The sequence below is a fragment of the Manis pentadactyla genome, chromosome 15 (assembly GCF_030020395.1).
Source record: "Manis pentadactyla isolate mManPen7 chromosome 15, mManPen7.hap1, whole genome shotgun sequence".
NCBI lineage: Eukaryota > Metazoa > Chordata > Mammalia > Pholidota > Manidae > Manis > Manis pentadactyla.
The window spans coordinates 21,420,001-21,438,241 of NC_080033.1; the positions used below are offsets into that span (position 1 = coordinate 21,420,001).

The window sequence follows — 18,241 nt, forward strand, 5'->3', positions numbered from 1 at the left end:
TGCTTTCTTATCAGTTTAACAATTCAAAAAACTTCCTAAAAAACACTGTAGCCAAGATTTTTGCTATTGTTTAGGTTCTCCTTTTTTTTATGATGTTGAAATAAAAGGAATTGACTTTTGGGAATTTCTAAAAAATACCTCGTCTTTTTTCCAGTGCCATTATGGTGTACTCTTAAAAAATATTTTCTTGTTTTCATGAAATTTCAGGGTTAAAGAATATAGGATCATATTGCCAGTCTGCCACTGTGTTTCAGTTTTCTATTTGTTTTGCGGGGGGGGGGGGTGCTATCATTTTTTTTATTTCTATCTTTTCATAGCAGCTTGATTTGTCCTATTGCTGTAGTGTCCTTTTGTACTCATAAACAATGTTAACTGCTGAATTTATTAAAATATCTACACTTCCTGTAACATCCTTCTTGTTCCTTTGCCTACTCAGCTCTGTTCCTCTCTTAGATTAATGATACTTATATCTGGATTTCATTTATTCACATTTACAAATGAATTTCAAGATGGATTGTGTTAGCCCAGGTATTAGTAGTGTTAGCAGTTGTTTTTCGTTACTGTCCTGACCCTCAGCAGAGTGACCAACTCAGTGAAGCCCAAGAGCAAACAAAGCTGTTGCCCCATATACCCTACTCCCAGCCCTGCCAATGTAACGAGCACTACTAGTAATACTATTACTACAGGAGGTCACTTCCTAGCACTGACTGCCTCTTGGGGTATTTACTTCTTTAAGCTTGGGATAATCCACAGGATTTCTTTTTAGAATTAATTCACTTTAGTAAGTACCACACTGCATGGTAGTCATGAGATGAGAATTTGTAGTTATCACTATTCAGTGTTTGGACATTTGTTTGTATTGAATCTTGGCTAGTGTTCTCCGAACTTTGTAGTACTGTGAGATTGGGGCTTCTTAAAAATTTCAGTGCAATTTTTAAAATTATCCTTGGTTCATATTTTTTTACTTGGGTATTATGGAAATGGTAAATAGATGCTCATAGTGCCAGGAGTACTTTCTTTTTCTCTTTTTTACATTGTTAATATTATAGTCATCATAGAAAACTTGAAAAGAAAGGCAGCATACTGGTTCCATACATTGTGAAAACATTGTCATTGGAGAAAGGAGTGTGTTGGTCTTGTTGAGAAGTTGGCTTAAAATGGGTAAGAATAATCACTAGGAAGGTACCCAAAAGTTCATTTAATAATACCAGTGATGAGTATGGTTAGGCCCTTACTCTTGCTAGATTAGTTGGCAGAACAGTCTAGAGTATTGTAGACATGGAACTTTCTTTTCATAAAGTGCAGCCTTTCACATGGTAACTGATTTGAAAAGGTTGGAGAGTTGGGCTTTTTAAGAAGGCCATGATTTCCCTTAACTCTTTTTGCCACCCAGAAGGGAATATTTAAGTCATTAATTTATTAGCTGTACAATAAGTAAGGCAGTAACCTTCAGATTATATAGTGTATAGAATTGTAACTCAAATTTCTGGTTTCTGCTTGTTTTTTTTCCTTCTCAAAAGATTTTTTTGAATAAACAACCAAACCCAAGAAAGAAGCTGCTTGTGCCTTGTGCACTGGATCCTCCCAACCCTAATTGTTATGTATGTGCCAGCAAGCCAGAGGTGACTGTGCGGCTAAACGTCCATAAAGTGACTGTTCTCACTTTACAAGATAAGGTAAGTGCAGGGGCTGGTTCCTTTCCACAAGTTTGTTTTCCTTTACCTATTGAGTTCCCTTTTGCCCTTTGCAGTGTTAACTGCAGTAACAAATAAAAGCCAGATGATTACTCTGAGAGACTTGGGCCACTGATATGTATTGCTCTGATACTCTGGGTTGCTTTGCCATCTGGCTTCCTGCTGGCTTTTCTGTCTGTGATTCCAGAATATGTGCCTTACATCCCAGAAAGAAATATGTGTACTTGGCTGGCATATGCATTATAGGTACAGAGGTGACAGTGTCTTGGCGAGCAGGAAAGTGTTTGCTCTTCTTTTTCTCCAGAAAGTGTGTGAAGTCTGTGTTTTTCAGCAGACAGGAGGTAAACCATAAATGGTCTGATGATGGTTCTGATTCTGGTGTGTTGAATTAGTTCCTGAGGAGATGCAGCATTTGTGTGTGTGAACTCACTTATAGACCTCTGGACTAAGGGAAATGTGTATAGGATGTGGCCTGGCTCTTAAGTTCCTCCTAAATTATCTGGATTTAAGGAAGTGTCTTCGTTAGGGAAGATTTCAAAAACAGCCTATTGGGTTCCACTTTCCACTTTGGGGCTCCGTTCAGATAATTCATGTTACATATTTATATACCTCCCAACACAAGGGGAACAGATCTTCTTGGCCCCAACGGTGCTTAAAAGGGAATGGCTTTTCTTCCAGAACTGATTATACAGATAGGATGTTTTGGATGGGGAAACAACAGGACATGGTATACTAGCCAACAGAGGGTGGTCACCCTGTCACCTTTATTGGGAAATAATAATAGTAGGCATCTACATACTCCTGAGCTTCTCCATTTGCAGGGTAATTGAACCTTTAGAGAGTTTCCTCTTATTTTTTTTTAGGAGCATGTGGGATTTGACAGGATATTACCACTCCTGATCCATCTTGAAATTTTAAAAGAGTTGGTAACTCAGGAAGCAGAAATTATATGAGAATCAGGATAATGAAAAATCTATAAAGCATCTTCAGTACAGGGTTAGCACAGAGACTAACATAAAATAGAGTGAGTGTCTAGCTCAGTACCTAATCTTCAGGGAAGGAATAAACAGTAAGGAGTTCTCAGTCCCCCATCTGGAGTAAGTTTGATCCGATCTTTATCAGTGGTCAAACATGGAGATGGAATGTGGGTGTGAAATGATTTGGTGCATTCCCACTGTTCTGCTTGCCCTAAGAAATCTTAAAGAACAAATTGGTCCTTATTGAATGGAAGGGAAGAAAAGGGCCTTTATGGGGTAAAAGTTTAGGTTTTTTAGTTACATGTGTTGATGTTTTCAATCTTTTTCCTTATAGATTGTGAAAGAAAAATTTGCTATGGTAGCTCCTGATGTCCAAATTGAAGATGGGAAAGGAACAATCCTAATATCTTCAGAAGAGGGGGAGACAGAAGGTATTATACATTGCATTTATTTACTCCCCTAATTTGGGTCAAGACAGTCTAAATGAAGGAGTGCACATTAGTTTATACATTCACTGTATGTGTTTGTTACTCAGAACCCTAGCTGCAAAGGATGGTATTTGGTCATGGAGATTCTCTCCTAAGGTGGCATTACCTTGGTGGCATCACCATAGTTCCACGTTGGGGGACTTTTTATTGTCAGTATGTCTCAGGAACTATTTCTCAGTAGCCCAGTGCACTGTTCCCATCAACAGTGACCAAAATGCTCCTGTCCACTTCCAAGGAACCACCTTGGTTGTATCATGGATGCTGGGAGCTAATTAGTGATGAGAAGGTTGCTCTGGCTGTTAGCTCAGAACAGGAAGAATAATCTAATAATCTAAAACTGTTAGGTGTTCTGTCCAAGAGTGGAGAAACCTTGGTAGCCTGCTCCTACAGTGGAGCAGAAAGTATTGTTGAAAGTCAGTGCCTACCTGTGGCTTTTTTGGCTTTCCTTTTCACAAGCTCAAGCAGGGCATCCCTTTTGTTAATGCTTTTGTTATATAATAAATAATGCATTTATTATACATTCATTTATATGTTCATTTATTATACATTTATTATTTGTTAATGCATTATTATACAGTGCATTCGATTCTACAGACCACTTGTCAGTCTGACTGGACTTAGAAGTTCCCACACCTCTTCTGTCACTTCGGCAGCTCATCTCCTTGGTTACTATTTTAATGAATTTTCTGTGTGTACCAAATCTGCCAGTGTACCATTACTTTAAAAATCAGGGGCATTATTTTCCCCCTGTATTGGTTTGTTTATTAACCTGTTTGTTCACTGGTCATTTATTTAATACACTTTGCCAGATCTTGATGAGGATTCAGATGTTAAGTCTTCTTTCAATTAAAACTTAGTGTTAGGATTCTTGGCTGTAGTTCCTTGTCAAGAAATTGTTTGGGGTATTAGGTCATGAGTAATTGGGAGGCCACGTTTTGGCTGGGTAATAGTCTATTTTAAGAGTCTCGTTGAATATTTAAGCCCCATTCTAGCCAGCTGTCTTACACACGCATGCGCACACAGTTTGTCCTTGATTGTACGCTCTTCCTTTGTTTTTAGCCAGCTCTTTAAAATGCTGGGATCTTAAAAATGGAAACTGGTCAAGAATTTCAGTGACTTAAGTATGACCCTTCTCCACAAAACCCATGTGCTACCGAGGGGGAGACAGCATTTATTCAGAGTTTAGAGTCATTCTGTGTCATAGGCATAGCCACAGTTACTCATAATTCAGGGATGAATAAGATAGTGCTTTACAGCCTGGAAGGAGAGGAGAGATGATGAATATGTGGATTTAGTACAGTCTGAAAAGAGAGTGTGAGAGAAAGAGTATACAAGACAAGAATTGAGGCCTTCTGAAGGGAGGATTAAGGAGAGGTCACAGGAGAAAGAGGAGTCCTGGGCTAGTTCTTGAAGTATAAGGACGCTCTGGGCAGAAGGAGAGTCTGCTTGGGCAAACCCAACAGCATCTACAAAGGCATGACCTTGTAAAGCAACATAAAAGGCTTTATAGGAATGACCAGTTAGTTTTGTTTCAGTGGAAGGAGGGGAGGGGTGCTATGGGATTGGTGGTGGTAGTGCAGCGGAGGACTTTCTGTTGCATATGTGTGATGTGTGTGTGTTTTCTCCTCCCACCAGGGCTTTAAAAAGGAGTAATGTAGTTACCTTCTGATATGACCAGGGCAAGTTAGGGGTGTGAGAGTAGTAGCAGGAAGCCAGTGAGGAAGGAAAAAAATAAGGATTATGAGGGATTTTTACTAAGGCAGAAGAAAATGACACATTTAGGATGTTTAAGGTTAGAATTTAGGGCTTAGGTAAGGTTGAGTAGCACTGTGAAGCCTGCACAGGACTGTTGCCGGAACTCTGGCTTTAGAGATGATGCTAATTGACCAAGATAGAGTGCAGTGACTGTTTCCTTTTTGGACGTTGGGTCTGAGGAGTTTGTAGTGAGGGGAATGTGTGGAAAGGCTTGGGTATTGAAGTTTAGGTACAAACCATCATTCTATGAAGATACTCCAGATAGATTAAAAACCTAAAATTAAGGAAAGAATCTGTAAAAGAACTGGTAACCATCAGTAGTTTCTTGGTTTTAAGGTCAAGGTAGAGAGGTCTTTTTAGTCATTTTTCCCTCTAAGCACTGAAAGAAATAATAAAACCAAGAAAGAAAAAGGTTGCTAGATTATGTAGAAAATTACATTAATTTAAACATAACTAGAATTTAAAATATAGTTGACTTAGTATATGCCAGGCACTATGGACATAGGACAAGTTCTATACAGTCTGTGCTCCTCACTGAACAATTACTCAATAAATGGACTGAATGTTATAAGGTTGGGAGTGTAAATTGGGGGCAGAATGAGGAAGTGTTTTATAGATGAGATTTCAGTACTTTCACAGGTCAGGAGAGAGGGAACATTTGAACAGCAGGAGAGAAAGAGGATAGTTAAGGCAGAAGGGCCCTAGAATAGGTAGGGGGAGGTGGTGAATCAAAAGTTTGCTTAGAGGATTGTTCTTCATGGGAATATTTATAACCCAGGTGGCAAACGTTTGTTAAGTGCTGGTGGGTACTGAGCATTGGATGTTGCACATGGGAATATTCAGATGAAGCAGAAATGACAAGTGGAAGGTAGAGCTAGGTTGGGGTGATTACTTTTGAGAGACCACAGATGTCTTCCTTGAGAAATATTGAAATTTTATGTTGAAAAATAAAAAATCCATTCAAGTAAACAAAGTTTCCTCATTTTCCTGGATTGTAAAATTTGCCCAAAAGTAGGTTGTTAAATTTGTGGATAACCTCCTTACAAGTAGAATCTATTTGGCAACTCTCAAAGTTGTCTTTGACTTTTCTAGGATTCCACATGAATTTAGTTTGAATGGGATGATGTTCTCAGAACTTCTCAGAGTTTGGTTCCCCTGAAGTAGTTTAGTAGCTGAATATTCAGGGCCGAATTCCTAAGTGCCTAAAATTTTAGTGGATTAGTTTGCTAGGGCTGCCATACACAAACAGGGCAGCTTAGGTAACCGAAATTTATTTTCTCATAGTTCAGAGGGCTGGAGGTCGTAAGATCCAAGTGTCAACAGGGTCTTTCTCCTGAGGTCTCTCTACTTGGCTCCTTACAAGGATACCAGTTAGATGGATTAGGGCCCACCTGAACAGTCTCTTTTTAACTCAAAGCCTTTTTTAAAAGCACTGTCTCCAAATATAGTCACATTCCTAGGTACTGGGGTTAGGGACTCAACATACAAATTTGGGGTGAGGGGCACAGTTCAGTATACTAGGGGATTAACCTTTTTTCAAACTAATGTGACTGCTCCATGGGGGTAATAAAAACTAAAGTCTAAATATCTTACAAATTTTCTAGCTAATAATCACAAGAAGTTGTCAGAATTTGGAATTAGAAATGGTAGCCGGCTTCAAGCAGATGACTTCCTTCAGGACTACACTTTATTGATCAACATCCTTCATAGGTAAGAACTATTAATATTTTAAGTACAAGAACTATTTAAATACACAGATTTAAGGTAAAGTGGAGAAAAAAATGTTTTCTTACCCTTAAACCCTACTGTTCATTTGAAACTGCACCATATATATTTGTTGAGTTGGCCACCAAGTTCCCTGAGGTTTGACCTACAGAAGAATTTGGGAATATAGAAATATCAAAGAGATAGGCAAGAAATGTTTAAGGGTAACTTATCTTCAAGGTGGCTGGTCAGAAAGACCTAGAAAAGGTGGAAATCCAGGCATTTGCATAGTTACAATCAGAGGTGAGTTCATTTTGATAATTGAACTAGAATAAAAATTTCAGTTATTTTTGAAGATTCGTTAAAGAAGTGTTTCCCTTCTAAGACAAATATTTCATTTGTGATTTGCAACAATAAAGAGAACATTAAGAATTATATAAATGCCTGAATCAAGTTTTTTTTCTTTTTATTTGTTTGTACATCCTGCCCCCTTTATTAAAAGTATTCAAAGTGCTTGCATTACAGAATATTTTCATACATAACAGTTAAAATGCAGATGGTCCTCGGCTTTGGTATGTTTCCCTGTTGGACAAGGCACATTTTTTGTGCATGCTTGTTAATATCCCTAAACTGTACCCCGCCTTAGAATTTTGGGTACCATCTAACAAAGGGTTGCCCCTTTATATATTACATATATATGTAATATATATGTAATATATTTTTAAAATGACAGGAAAAGCTGGATGTGGGTGATTAGAAATAAGTATCACAAAGTTAGTTGAATCAAAAATACCGTTTAGTGTGTGATCTCTAGCCTCAATTAGACGCCAGTTGGATGTAAGTGGTGTGCTTGTGTTCAGCTGTGAGAGAGACAATGAAAGGACATATACAATAAAATGGAAATATATCAGATGGTATCTAAAAGAGGAGGCATAATTAGGGTTTTTTTTTATCATATTTTTTAGCTCTCTGGGAACAGAACCCCCCTTATTACATGTAAGTCTTCTGTTTGACTTTCATGCATTAAACTTTCATACATGTTTTGGGGAACTCATTACAAGAGCAGGGTGCTGCCTGTAGCCCTACTTCTAAACCACCAAGTTACTGTGGTCAACTCCGAGTAGAGTATTTAGAATCTTTTCACATAGTAGCTGAAGAAATGCCTAGGAGCTACATTTGTTTGGCCACAGAGTTTCGAACTCTTCTGCTTTAGCAGTAAGTTACTTAATTTTTAAAACCCTTTCCCTGTCTAGAAGTTTCAGTGATATTAACCATTTGAATGAGAGTTTTCAGTTATCACAAAGATCTGTTATATAGCCTTTTTTATTTTAGTTCTTTGAAAATCAAAGTACAAATATTTGATGTGTACATAATAAACACAGTTGATCCCTGAAGAACGTGGGTTTGAACATTCATATACAAGTGGATCCACTTGCACATTTTTTTCTTTTTTTAAATTTGATAGTGCAGTAGAGAGTTCAATTTCATTTTTTGATGTTTGCTCACAGCTTTTTTTTATTAAGGTATTACTGATATACACTCTTATGAAGGTTTCACATGAAAAAGCAATGTGGTTACTACATTCACCCATGTTATTGTGTCCCCACACATAGCCCATTGCAGTCACTGCCCAACAGTATAGTATAGTGTGCCACAGAGTCACTATTTGCCTTCTTTGTGCTAGTCTTCTCCATGATCCCCCCTACACCATGTGTTCCAATCATAATACCCTTCAATCCCCTTTTCCCTCCCTCCCCACCCACCCCTCCCCTTTGGTAGCTGCTAGTCCCTTCTTGGAATCTACACAGATTTTTTTTCAATAAATGTATTGGAAATTTTTTTTGGAGACTTGCAGTAATTTGCAAAAACATTTTGTTTTCTAGCATTCTTGTAAGAATGCAGTGTGTAATGCATATACAAAATATGTTAACTTTGTTTTTTGGTATGGCTTCTGGTCAACAATAGGCTATTAATAGTTAAATTTTGGGGAGTCAAAAGTTACACGTGTATTTTTGACTGCATGGCGGGTTGACAACCCTAACCCCCACATTGTTCAAGAGGCAACTGTATGCACTTTGAGCTTTAAGGAGTAGTCTCTCTGGTGTGCCTTTGCCTTTGTAAATGTTAAGAGTGGTCCAGTTTTATAGTGTGTGGTTCTCTTACAGTGAAGACCTAGGAAAGGATGTTGAATTTGAAGTTGTCGGTGATGCCCCAGAAAAAGTGGGGCCCAAACAAGCTGAAGATGCTGCCAAAAGCATAACCAATGGCAGTGACGACGGAGCTCAGCCGTCCACATCCACTGGTGAGTCAGGGCTCGTCAGCAGGTAGTACCCACCAAGCAAGACTACGTGGAATCAAGCTGGGATTATCTTATGAACATTGACCACAAAATAGAAATCCATAGGACTATTTGAGGGGTGTGCGTTGGTAGTTTTAAATGTATAGACCATTGAAGAATTCTTATGGACAATAGAAACTTTTTTTTGTTAATGGATTTTTACAACTGGAAATGTCAGTTTACCAGTACTTACAGACAGTTCATTCTTAGTAGTCACTTTGGATTTTGTTTACCTGTTTTAGTTAGGGGCAACAAATCAGTGCATCTGAATATTTTGAATAAACAAATGCTTGGTAAGTACAAGATTTTAGCATTTCAGTTTTCTCAGAACCAATATCATTTTGGTAAATTGCATTAGAGGTGGTTTCCCTGGGTTTTATGTACTGGCTCTTTACTGTGCTCGGATTTGGATGTTTACACTCCCACTCCACCCCATTCTTTAGGAAACTAAAAGTTACTGATGTTTTACTTCTCTGTTCGCCTTTTTTTTTTTTTGACTCTGTGTCTTTGGTGTTCTTTGGAATATGGTTGTTCTTGGTTCTGATATTCTCTGAGAGTTGAAACTATAGACTTTGAGACTATCTACAGAGTCTGGCCCCCCTGTGGGCTCATCACCGTTTTTCCCCTCTGAACATGGAAAGACCCATCATTCTCCTTTGAGGAAAGGACTATGGTAGTTTTTCAAGAATCACAATTTCAAATGTGTATCTTTTGATCCCCTACTACAGGTTTCAGAGGCTTTAGCAATGAGTAAGATAGGTACTCTGCCTCTGAATTGGTGGGGGTGGGGGTCTGGGGATGAGTGGGCACAAAACCAAATGTAGCATAAGCTTAAAAGCCTACCCACTGTAGAGCCCCATTGCATAGATTTGAATCGACCTCATCCTCTGCTGCTGTGTGACCTTGGGCAAGTCAGTCTCTGTACCTCAGTTTCCTTTTCTGGAAAATGGATAATAATGTTATCTTCTTTATAGGGTTGTATCTGTGATGATTAAATGAGTTGTTATATGCAAAGTGCTCAGAACAGTTCCTGGCACATTGTAAGTGCTATATATGTTGTTTATCATGCCACCCTCTTATCAGTATCAGGAAATACACCCTCCCCTTTTCTGTTAAAGAGACAAGTAATGGTAGTAATTCCCTTTGGGTTATATAATGCTTGTTACCAGTTTTCTGTTTTGATTAAAAAAGAAATAGGTGCTTGTTACAGAAAAAAAGCAGTGCAGAAATACGTAATGTGTCAAGTGAAGGTTCCCTAAGGGTAGCCACTCTTACATTTAGTGTAAATCAGAAGAATAGCTTTTCATTTATATAAAATATTAGTGAGCTCCTAGTAATTCCCACACTTTTAACCAAGTTTTCCTTTTTCTGAAATAAGCACAAGAGCAAGATGATGTGCTCATAGTTGATTCAGATGAAGAAGGCCCTTCAAATAATGCTGACATCAGTGAAGAAGAGAGAAGTCGCAAGAGGAAATTAGATGAGAAAGAGAACGTCAGTGCAAAGAGGTCACGCACAGAACAGACAGAAGAGCTTGATGATGTTATAGCATTAGATTGAGCAGAAATGCCTCTGAAGAAAACCCTCCTACTGCATCAGGCCCTCTGGGAAGAACCAGGTTACTTGTTACATCCTTTGTTCCAAAGGGAAAAAATTGACACCAGTGACTTGAAGATGATTCTGCTCCCTTTGAAAGCATTCATTTTGCTAGAACTATTAGAAACATTGCGGTATGCTGTACTGAATGTAGAAATAGAGTTTTAAAACCCTTTGAACAAAGTGTGTGCATAACCATCATGAAATGAAACAACCCAATGCATGTTGCCTTTTCAGTGTAAATACCCTTAGGGATCATTTGACAGTTTTAAAATATTGTGGTTTAGTAAAGTTGATACCTGGTTATAAATATTATGCCTTTATTTTTGGTTAGAAGAAGAATTATTTTTAGCCTAGATCTAACCATTTTCATACTCTTAATTGACTGAAACAGATTCAAAGAAGTATCAAGTGCTATGCATTGAAACTTGTTTTTAAATGTTAACTGGCACTATGTATATTAATGTAAAACAATGTTAATTTACTCAAGTTTTCAGCTTGTACTGCCTGGTATGTCTGTGTAAGAAGCCAATTTTTGTGTATTGTTACAGTTTCCGGTTATTTATATTTGATGTTTTGTAAAACTCAAAAAAATACAACTATACTGTACTTATGGACCAAATAAATGGTATCTGCATACTTGTTACACATGCCTGCCCAGTTCACGTTTCTGCTGCCTTATTGGGTTTATACATTGTATTTACTTCAGGCATGCTAAATTCTTTTCCTTTTTAAAAATTAACTCCTAAAGGACATGAAGGTTAAAAAATCTGTTTGCCATAGATGAATACTTTCTAAAATGAAGTTTTTAATGACAATGTTGCTTTTTAAATTTGGGTTGTAAACAATTGGCCTTTTGTTGAGACACTTGAAGTGATTTTTGCCTAGCCCCAGTAACTTGGAGTCTTGGATTTGAAATTCCAGAGAGGAAGTCTTCTGTCCTTCAGCCTTCTCTGGGTTGTCCCCCAGTTCATCAGAGTCCCTTTTGAATGTACTGTTCAGAGCCCACCTCCAGCCTACAGGTGGGGCAGACCAGCCTGATGGATCAGCACTCCCATGTCTGTCCTGGATCTCAGGGCCTTGGCCCTTTGGGTACCTAACTGCACTCGGATGTGCCTTGAGTTTTCAGATAACAGAAACCCATGAAGCTCTTGTCCTACTCTATACTTCTGCTTTTGGTATTTTTGTCCTCAGTGACTAAATTTCAAATTGATAATTCACTATATTCTACTTTATATAGTTCTTACTCTCCCATCCAGCTTATTAGCTCTTAATCCTCATTTTATTTGCAAATGCAGCATATAATCAGCTTTCAGAAAAATTATGTTGAAGAAGACTCGGCCAGCCCTCAGGAGCATGCAGTTTGATGTCCCCAGGATTGAATTCCAGCCTTCAGATACAGCAACTACAAGCAAACTAGATCTTCACCCACAGCACAACTTTTTGAGTCTGTGGGGTTCTCTTTGCTTTTAGATTTTTAGGAGGTGTTTCATTTTCCTCCAGGAAAAAAATTCCAAAATTATAGAACTATACAACATAAAAGTGAAATATCTTGGAATACCACCTCTCAGAAATAAGTTTTGGTTAGCTGATTGGTCACTCATGATCATTTTCAATTCTGAAAAGCTCTCTAGAAATTTCAATATTGAAATTCTGTCCAGGCCTTAAAGCCTCACCCTGCCCTTTTTTAGACACAATTGTCAGCAGTGTGTGGCTGGCATTTTGTATATGTTCTTTTGTTCTTTTCTTTTCCCATTTGAATGTACCTGGCAGTAAAAGCCAGTCTAATCTGTAGAGGTATGTTTATTTTGGCAGACCTGTTGTTCCCATTTTTGCAACAACTCTACTACTATGTTTTCCTGCATTTGTTGTCCATTTTTTCCCTGTTCTATAAAATCAAATTATGAGCAAGGCAGGTTTGACTACAATAGTATGTAAATTAATTAGACTAAACAGATCCAAGCTGACTCCACTTCCCTGGAGTGGGGAGACACTTTAGACCTGGCCTTATATTCATGGTTTTCCATGTGATTTGTCTTAGGGAGCTAAGAGCCATTCTCCTCAAGGGTATTTCCCCAGCAGCTCTAGCCTGAGATGAAGCAGACAAACCACCTCCCAGCCTCACTGAAGCTGTCTGGCAACTCAAGTTTACTGAGAGCCCTTTGTCCCAAAGATCAGTCTTAACATAGTCTTCATGTACCAGGAGGAGATTCAGTGTTAGGAGCCTGAGACCTTAATGGAATAACTGATGAGGCAAAGCTCATCAGTGGGTGCCAAAACCTTTAGTAAAAGGCTACTGAGGAACAGAATCCAAAAGCAGGGCTCAAATGTTTGGGTACAGATAGCTTGAGCAGAAGGAAAAAAATCAGCCTTGACAATGGACTGATCTGTCATCACCTTAAAATAAACCTGCTTTGATAATGGCACAACCTGATAAATGCTTCCTAGTGATATGATACTAAGAATACAACAGCACCTAGGCAAAAAAAAAAAGTTAACCTGTATCTAATCCAGCATCTAGTATTAACTTCGAGCTGACAGGAATGAGAACAAGCTAAACGTTAGCGGGCAAACAAGTAGGGATGTGGGATGTTCTGGAGCTCAAGTGCAAGATAAATCATTCTTGTGACAACTGGAAATTTGAAAATGTAATTATTAGGTATGATAACGTTCTTGTGTTATGCAGGCCACTTGTCATTGGAATACTAAGGATGAAACAATACCTACAAATGTTAAATGGATCAGTAAAAGCACAGGAAAAAGCAAACTTCAATATTTATTGAATCTAGGTAGAGCCTATGTATGTTGGTTGGTATTGTATTACCCAACTTTTCTCTGAAAACTTTTATAAAAGTGGGGAGAGAAATATCTGATATACAGACCATACATAGATGGTCTGTATTTTTCTTTTGTGCCTATGTGACTTTCAAGTTTTGTATTGAGTATATCCTATGATTGAATTCAGAAAGGCAATAAAGATTACTAAAAATACAAGTTGGCATGAGAAAGTTACAGTGATTCCTGGGTCTAACATCGGTTGTAGCTTTACTCATCTTGCTGCTAGGCTGTGATATGAGAACTCTCTCTCATTGGAGCCTCCAGAGAACTAAGGAGAACACAAAGTTGTTCCCAGTAGATTATGGTCCACTTCAGAAGCTGCCAGAAAGTATTTGGTTTGTAATAGATGTTCCTATTCCTGAAAATTGCTCATTGGTGGCATGTCTGAAGTGGAGTTGCTCTGGCCAAGAATCATGGGCACATTTAATCCTACTAGCCTTTTGTAATATACAAACAATAAAAACCATAAGTAAAAGAAAATGCAAATAAATCGGGAAGAAAAACTAGCAGATATTCTAGTCATTGTGACTTGCAGAGGTGGTAAAGGCCTCCCATTTTGCATTAGTGTTCCTGAGGTCTGGAATCTTTGACTATTTTGCAGGAGGATATATTTAGAGAAGTATTTTTGTATACACTTTCATGCCAGGAACACATTATTTGCATTCTGCACACAGGGGGACCTTTTTTCCCCCCTGCATCTAACTTAAAACTCCCAGCCAAAAGCTTTAAGAAATTTCTGAGCCGTTCTCACTAACTAAAAAATCAACTAAGTTGAACTGTAGGGCTCTGATGCCAGATGCCACTGTGTGTTCTATTTTGAAGGCAAATATCTCCTGGTAAAATAACATTTTTGGAAGTTTTGCTAAATGTGATTCATTACAGCTTTACATTTTATTAAATTAAGGTATTGATACGCAATCTACAAAAGTTTTCACATGAGCAACATTGTAGTTTCAACATTCACCCATATTATCAAGTCCCCTCCCACCCCATTGTAGTCATTGTCAATCAGCATAGTAAGATCCTATAGAATCATTACTTGTCATCAACGTGCTGTACTCCCTTCCCCGTGACCTACCTATACTGTGAGTGTACAGCTTTACATTTTTTAAATCTTGGAACAAATGACTTACTACATAGGGAAAGCCTCTGAGTAAAAAAATAAGGTCCTCAAGACCTTAACTTTAGAAACCTTCCAACAATTCATGTTGGTTCTCAGAAGATTAATCTAAGAAAAAGGTAGGCATTGTGCACACTCAAATCATTCATTCTGTAAACATGTATTGCATCCTTATTCTGCAGCCTTTCTTGGAAAACCTTGCCAGCTTGGGTAGAAACCTTTGAAAGCAGTAAGACAGTAGGGCTGGCATACACAGGTGCCTAACTTCTCATCTTACAGCAGTATTAGGTGGTTGAATGGAGACCTGAGGACCCACACCCTGTGAGCTGCTGAGCTTCCCAGTTGGTTCCAACATCACCGGAAGCCATACACATGCCCAAAAATGGGATGCCAAAATCTGTAGGAATCTGGAAATCCCCAAATAGCTCCTCCCCATGGAGCTGCAGACTACATGTGGGCTTAGCCACACAAAGTTTGTGCATAAATTTCCATTCCTGAGTGCAGGATTAGGTTTCAGGCAAGAAAGTGAAGGTCCTTGCAAGATGGCCACTTGCTTCTTGATAAAGGAAAACAAGCTGTAATTGTGATACCCTAACCCCAATTCTTACACGGGGGAACCAACCTGGCCGTGGCTTTAGCTGCCAATGCTTTGAAACTTCTGTGCCTCCAGAGGGACCTAAGGGGACACCAGGACCAGAGAAAGCTGGAGGACCCAACTTGGTTGAAAGATCTAGGCCTCAGAAAAGGGGATGGAAAAATCCAAACTGACACACCTCACAATGGACAGGCTCCCAGTGGATCAGACAGACATGCACCTCAGGTCTAGGGCTATGTGTGTAAGGGAGGGCTGGCCTCTAGGAGTTGAGCTGGGAAAGGTACTAGTGTGCTTCAGATGAAAGGTTCCTGCTTGCTCTCCTCAGGAAAAATTATTTTATAAAGCTAAAGTGCTGCAGGCTGAGGGGAGAGAAAGATATGTGGATTTCAGCAATTCCTCCATGAATTGAACTGCTTGCCATCCCCCTTCCCTTGTAACCCAAATTATACAGCCACATTTGATTGACATCTGAGTGTGTCCTAGGACTGGGGGAAAACCCCTAAATTATGTCCATAACTGGTGTCCAGACAATCTAGACACTTAAGACAAAGGGGTCTGATGGAAGCTAGAGTGTAAGGAGAAACAATAGGGGAATCTCTAAGTCACCATGAGTGTGGGCATAGTCTGGAAGTATCAGCCTCTGGAGCTTAAGAAGGAAAAATGGTGGTTCAGGACTTGGTGTGAGACTCGATTGAATATGTCCTGTTCCAGCCTCCTGAGTGCATCTCTATGCGTAAACAGAGGGCAGATTAATTGGTTAACTTGAACTAGAGGCCCAGCAATTCTGTTGTGAAACTTCTCTCTCCAACAGTGGGACTCAGACAGCCTAGTGGTAGTTGGAGCCAGCGCATACTCACTTTTGATAGCTGATTACTTCTTCCCAACTCTATTCAGTGACAGTATATTAGTAGTTTGAAATTGACAATGGTGATACTGGTAAATACTATAAATCAAGGCTCCTGTTTATACAAGTCTCCCCCAGGGTGCTGGTTTTTAAACATTAACCAAGCACACCACTGGACCCAGGAAGAAGGTCCAGAGAGGTGAACACAGAACATCCCTAATCGGTGGAAGACAGAAGGCATCAGGGAAGGTGGTGCAGTGAGTCCATGGACAATGCTTCAAATCCCATGAGTCAGCTTCTGTCCCTTTCCTTCTCTCCCATTGTGCTACTCAGACTGAAAGCATCAGGAAACTGAAATACTCTAAATGCCTTTGGTGAGGATACAAACGACAGGCTCTGGGACACATTCAGGTAGGGTATATAGAAGAGATCCCATGATTCTGAATACTACTTTGTGTCCACCTAGCATTACAACGGTATGATTTCCCACATCACTAAATATTTTTATAAATAAATATATAATTATAATTATATAAATACATACAAATAATAAATAAATATATACAAATATATATTTTCTTAATGTATTTCCCACTTCATGGAAATACTTTATTCTATTGTTAAACATAGAACATTTATTAAAACAAGTTCTGACCAATTTATTAAAGAAAAGTTTTGCATGATTTACTTTTCACCAGTCTGTTCTGGCATGCTTCCAACAGTATCAGAATCAGCTGGATCAATGATAGCCAATGTGCATATGTCATAGTATTGTCTACACACCGTGACCAATTCAGTATTATTACCACTGTAGAGATGGACTCCAGTTTTGGCCAACATGACATAATACTCTATTTCAGATTTCCTCAAGAGTGGGCAGATGTTGTCAAGGACGACCTGTTTTGCTTTGCCTTGTATTAGTTTCAGACTCTGCTTATACCTCAGCAGTACTTTTCACAACAAGCTGGAGCCTAGAGTTGATCGACTCTAGCAACTTTTTCATCATCTTTGTGAGCATCATCTTCCTGTCTTAGGCGTGGGACAGCCCCCAACTAAGAAAAGTTGCCAAGTTGGCCAGGGAGTAAGAAAGCAAAACATTTTAGGTTGTTTCTGTTTGTGGGTCTTTGTTGTTATTTATTTATTACCATTAGAGTAAGTAATGCATTTTGGCTAACTCTGGTCTTCAATATATTGAAGGCTCTATGTGGGCAGGTAGGGATGGAAGTTACTTAGAAACTAACTTTGAGGCCAGGGAGTTCCTTTTCAGAGAGCTGGTGACCCTAGGACTGTACAGATTACATAAAATAATGTGATAAACACTTCTGTGCTTACATTAGTGTCTGCATTTTTTCGTACTTCCCTACAATGGGTTCTTGGAGCATTACTGCGTATTATAAAAGCATTTTTGTTTGTGCGGATGTTAATACCTCCAAATTGCTCTTCCCAACAGGATGTACCAATTTACACTCATACCAGTAAAGTATATGCAAGTTTCACCACAATCTTGCCAATATTTCCTTATTTGAATGGTAGATAATGTGATCAGTGAAATGTAGTATCTCATTGATTTATTTTCCTTCCTCAGAGCGGAAGATCCGTTTTTCATGAGATGGCTCTTCTGGATATTTGCTCTCCAAAGCTCTTGCTTCCACCTGTGCCTGTCCCCCACCCATTTGGATGGGTTGGGGGGGAGAGGCGGTACAGGGCGCGGTGGGGTAGAATTCTGCAAGCTCTGATGGACCGAGGAGCCTGAGTCCCTGGGTCAGACACTGCCCCCAAGCAGGCTCCTCAGCAGTGTTGAGGCCAGAGGCCCCCAACAGTCTGCACCAGGACAATGACCTCCCAGGCTCCCTGCTCCTTAAGACACTATGGGTCCCTTCCTGGAATATTTTGAGCAGGGTGTGCCTGGGAGAGAGAGAACTCTTCCATTCAAGGCTGTTTTACTGGACCCACCAGGCCCTGACAGATAGTTGGTGGCTTTTCTTCCCAAAAACTGTTTGACATATATGACAAGGGTTTTGTACCTTGTGTTTTTGGAGACAAAGCTTTAGTCAACTCTTGTCTCTCCCCCACCAGCATGTAGTCCCCAAGGCCCCACCCCGTCCCAGACCTGTGGCACACATGGGCTTCCAGGAGCACCCCCTTGGCGTCCCACCCAAGACCCTGAACGCAGATGCTGGAAAAAAGAATCTTCCCATCTCTTGGTGACTGCTTGTGGCGGTGACAGCTGAGGCTCACCCACCCACGGGCTTAGCCTGAGGCCTGCTTCCGGACTGGTCTGCCTGCCCACAG

The 18,241-nt window shown here is 39.4% G+C and overlaps 1 protein-coding gene and 1 pseudogene across 3 annotated transcripts in view; one reads left to right on the top strand and one right to left on the bottom strand.

Annotated features, from left to right (window-relative positions):
• Positions 1-11,198, top strand: part of UBA2 (ubiquitin like modifier activating enzyme 2) — a 39,964-nt gene extending 28,766 nt beyond the window's left edge. For all 3 annotated transcript variants that reach the window (XM_036908755.2, XM_036908758.2, XM_036908756.2), the window contains 5 exons: positions 1,521-1,676; positions 3,006-3,102; positions 6,519-6,624; positions 8,784-8,920; positions 10,335-11,198. In XM_036908755.2, the coding sequence (XP_036764650.1) occupies positions 1,521-1,676; positions 3,006-3,102; positions 6,519-6,624; positions 8,784-8,920; positions 10,335-10,516 (678 nt within the window). In that variant the 3' untranslated portion in view covers positions 10,517-11,198. The remainder of the gene's footprint in view (positions 1-1,520; positions 1,677-3,005; positions 3,103-6,518; positions 6,625-8,783; positions 8,921-10,334) is intronic.
• A 5,409-nt stretch (positions 11,199-16,607) lies between these two features.
• Positions 16,608-16,970, bottom strand: LOC118924213 (60S ribosomal protein L30-like; annotated as a pseudogene).
• Between the last annotated feature and the right edge of the window lie 1,271 nt (positions 16,971-18,241).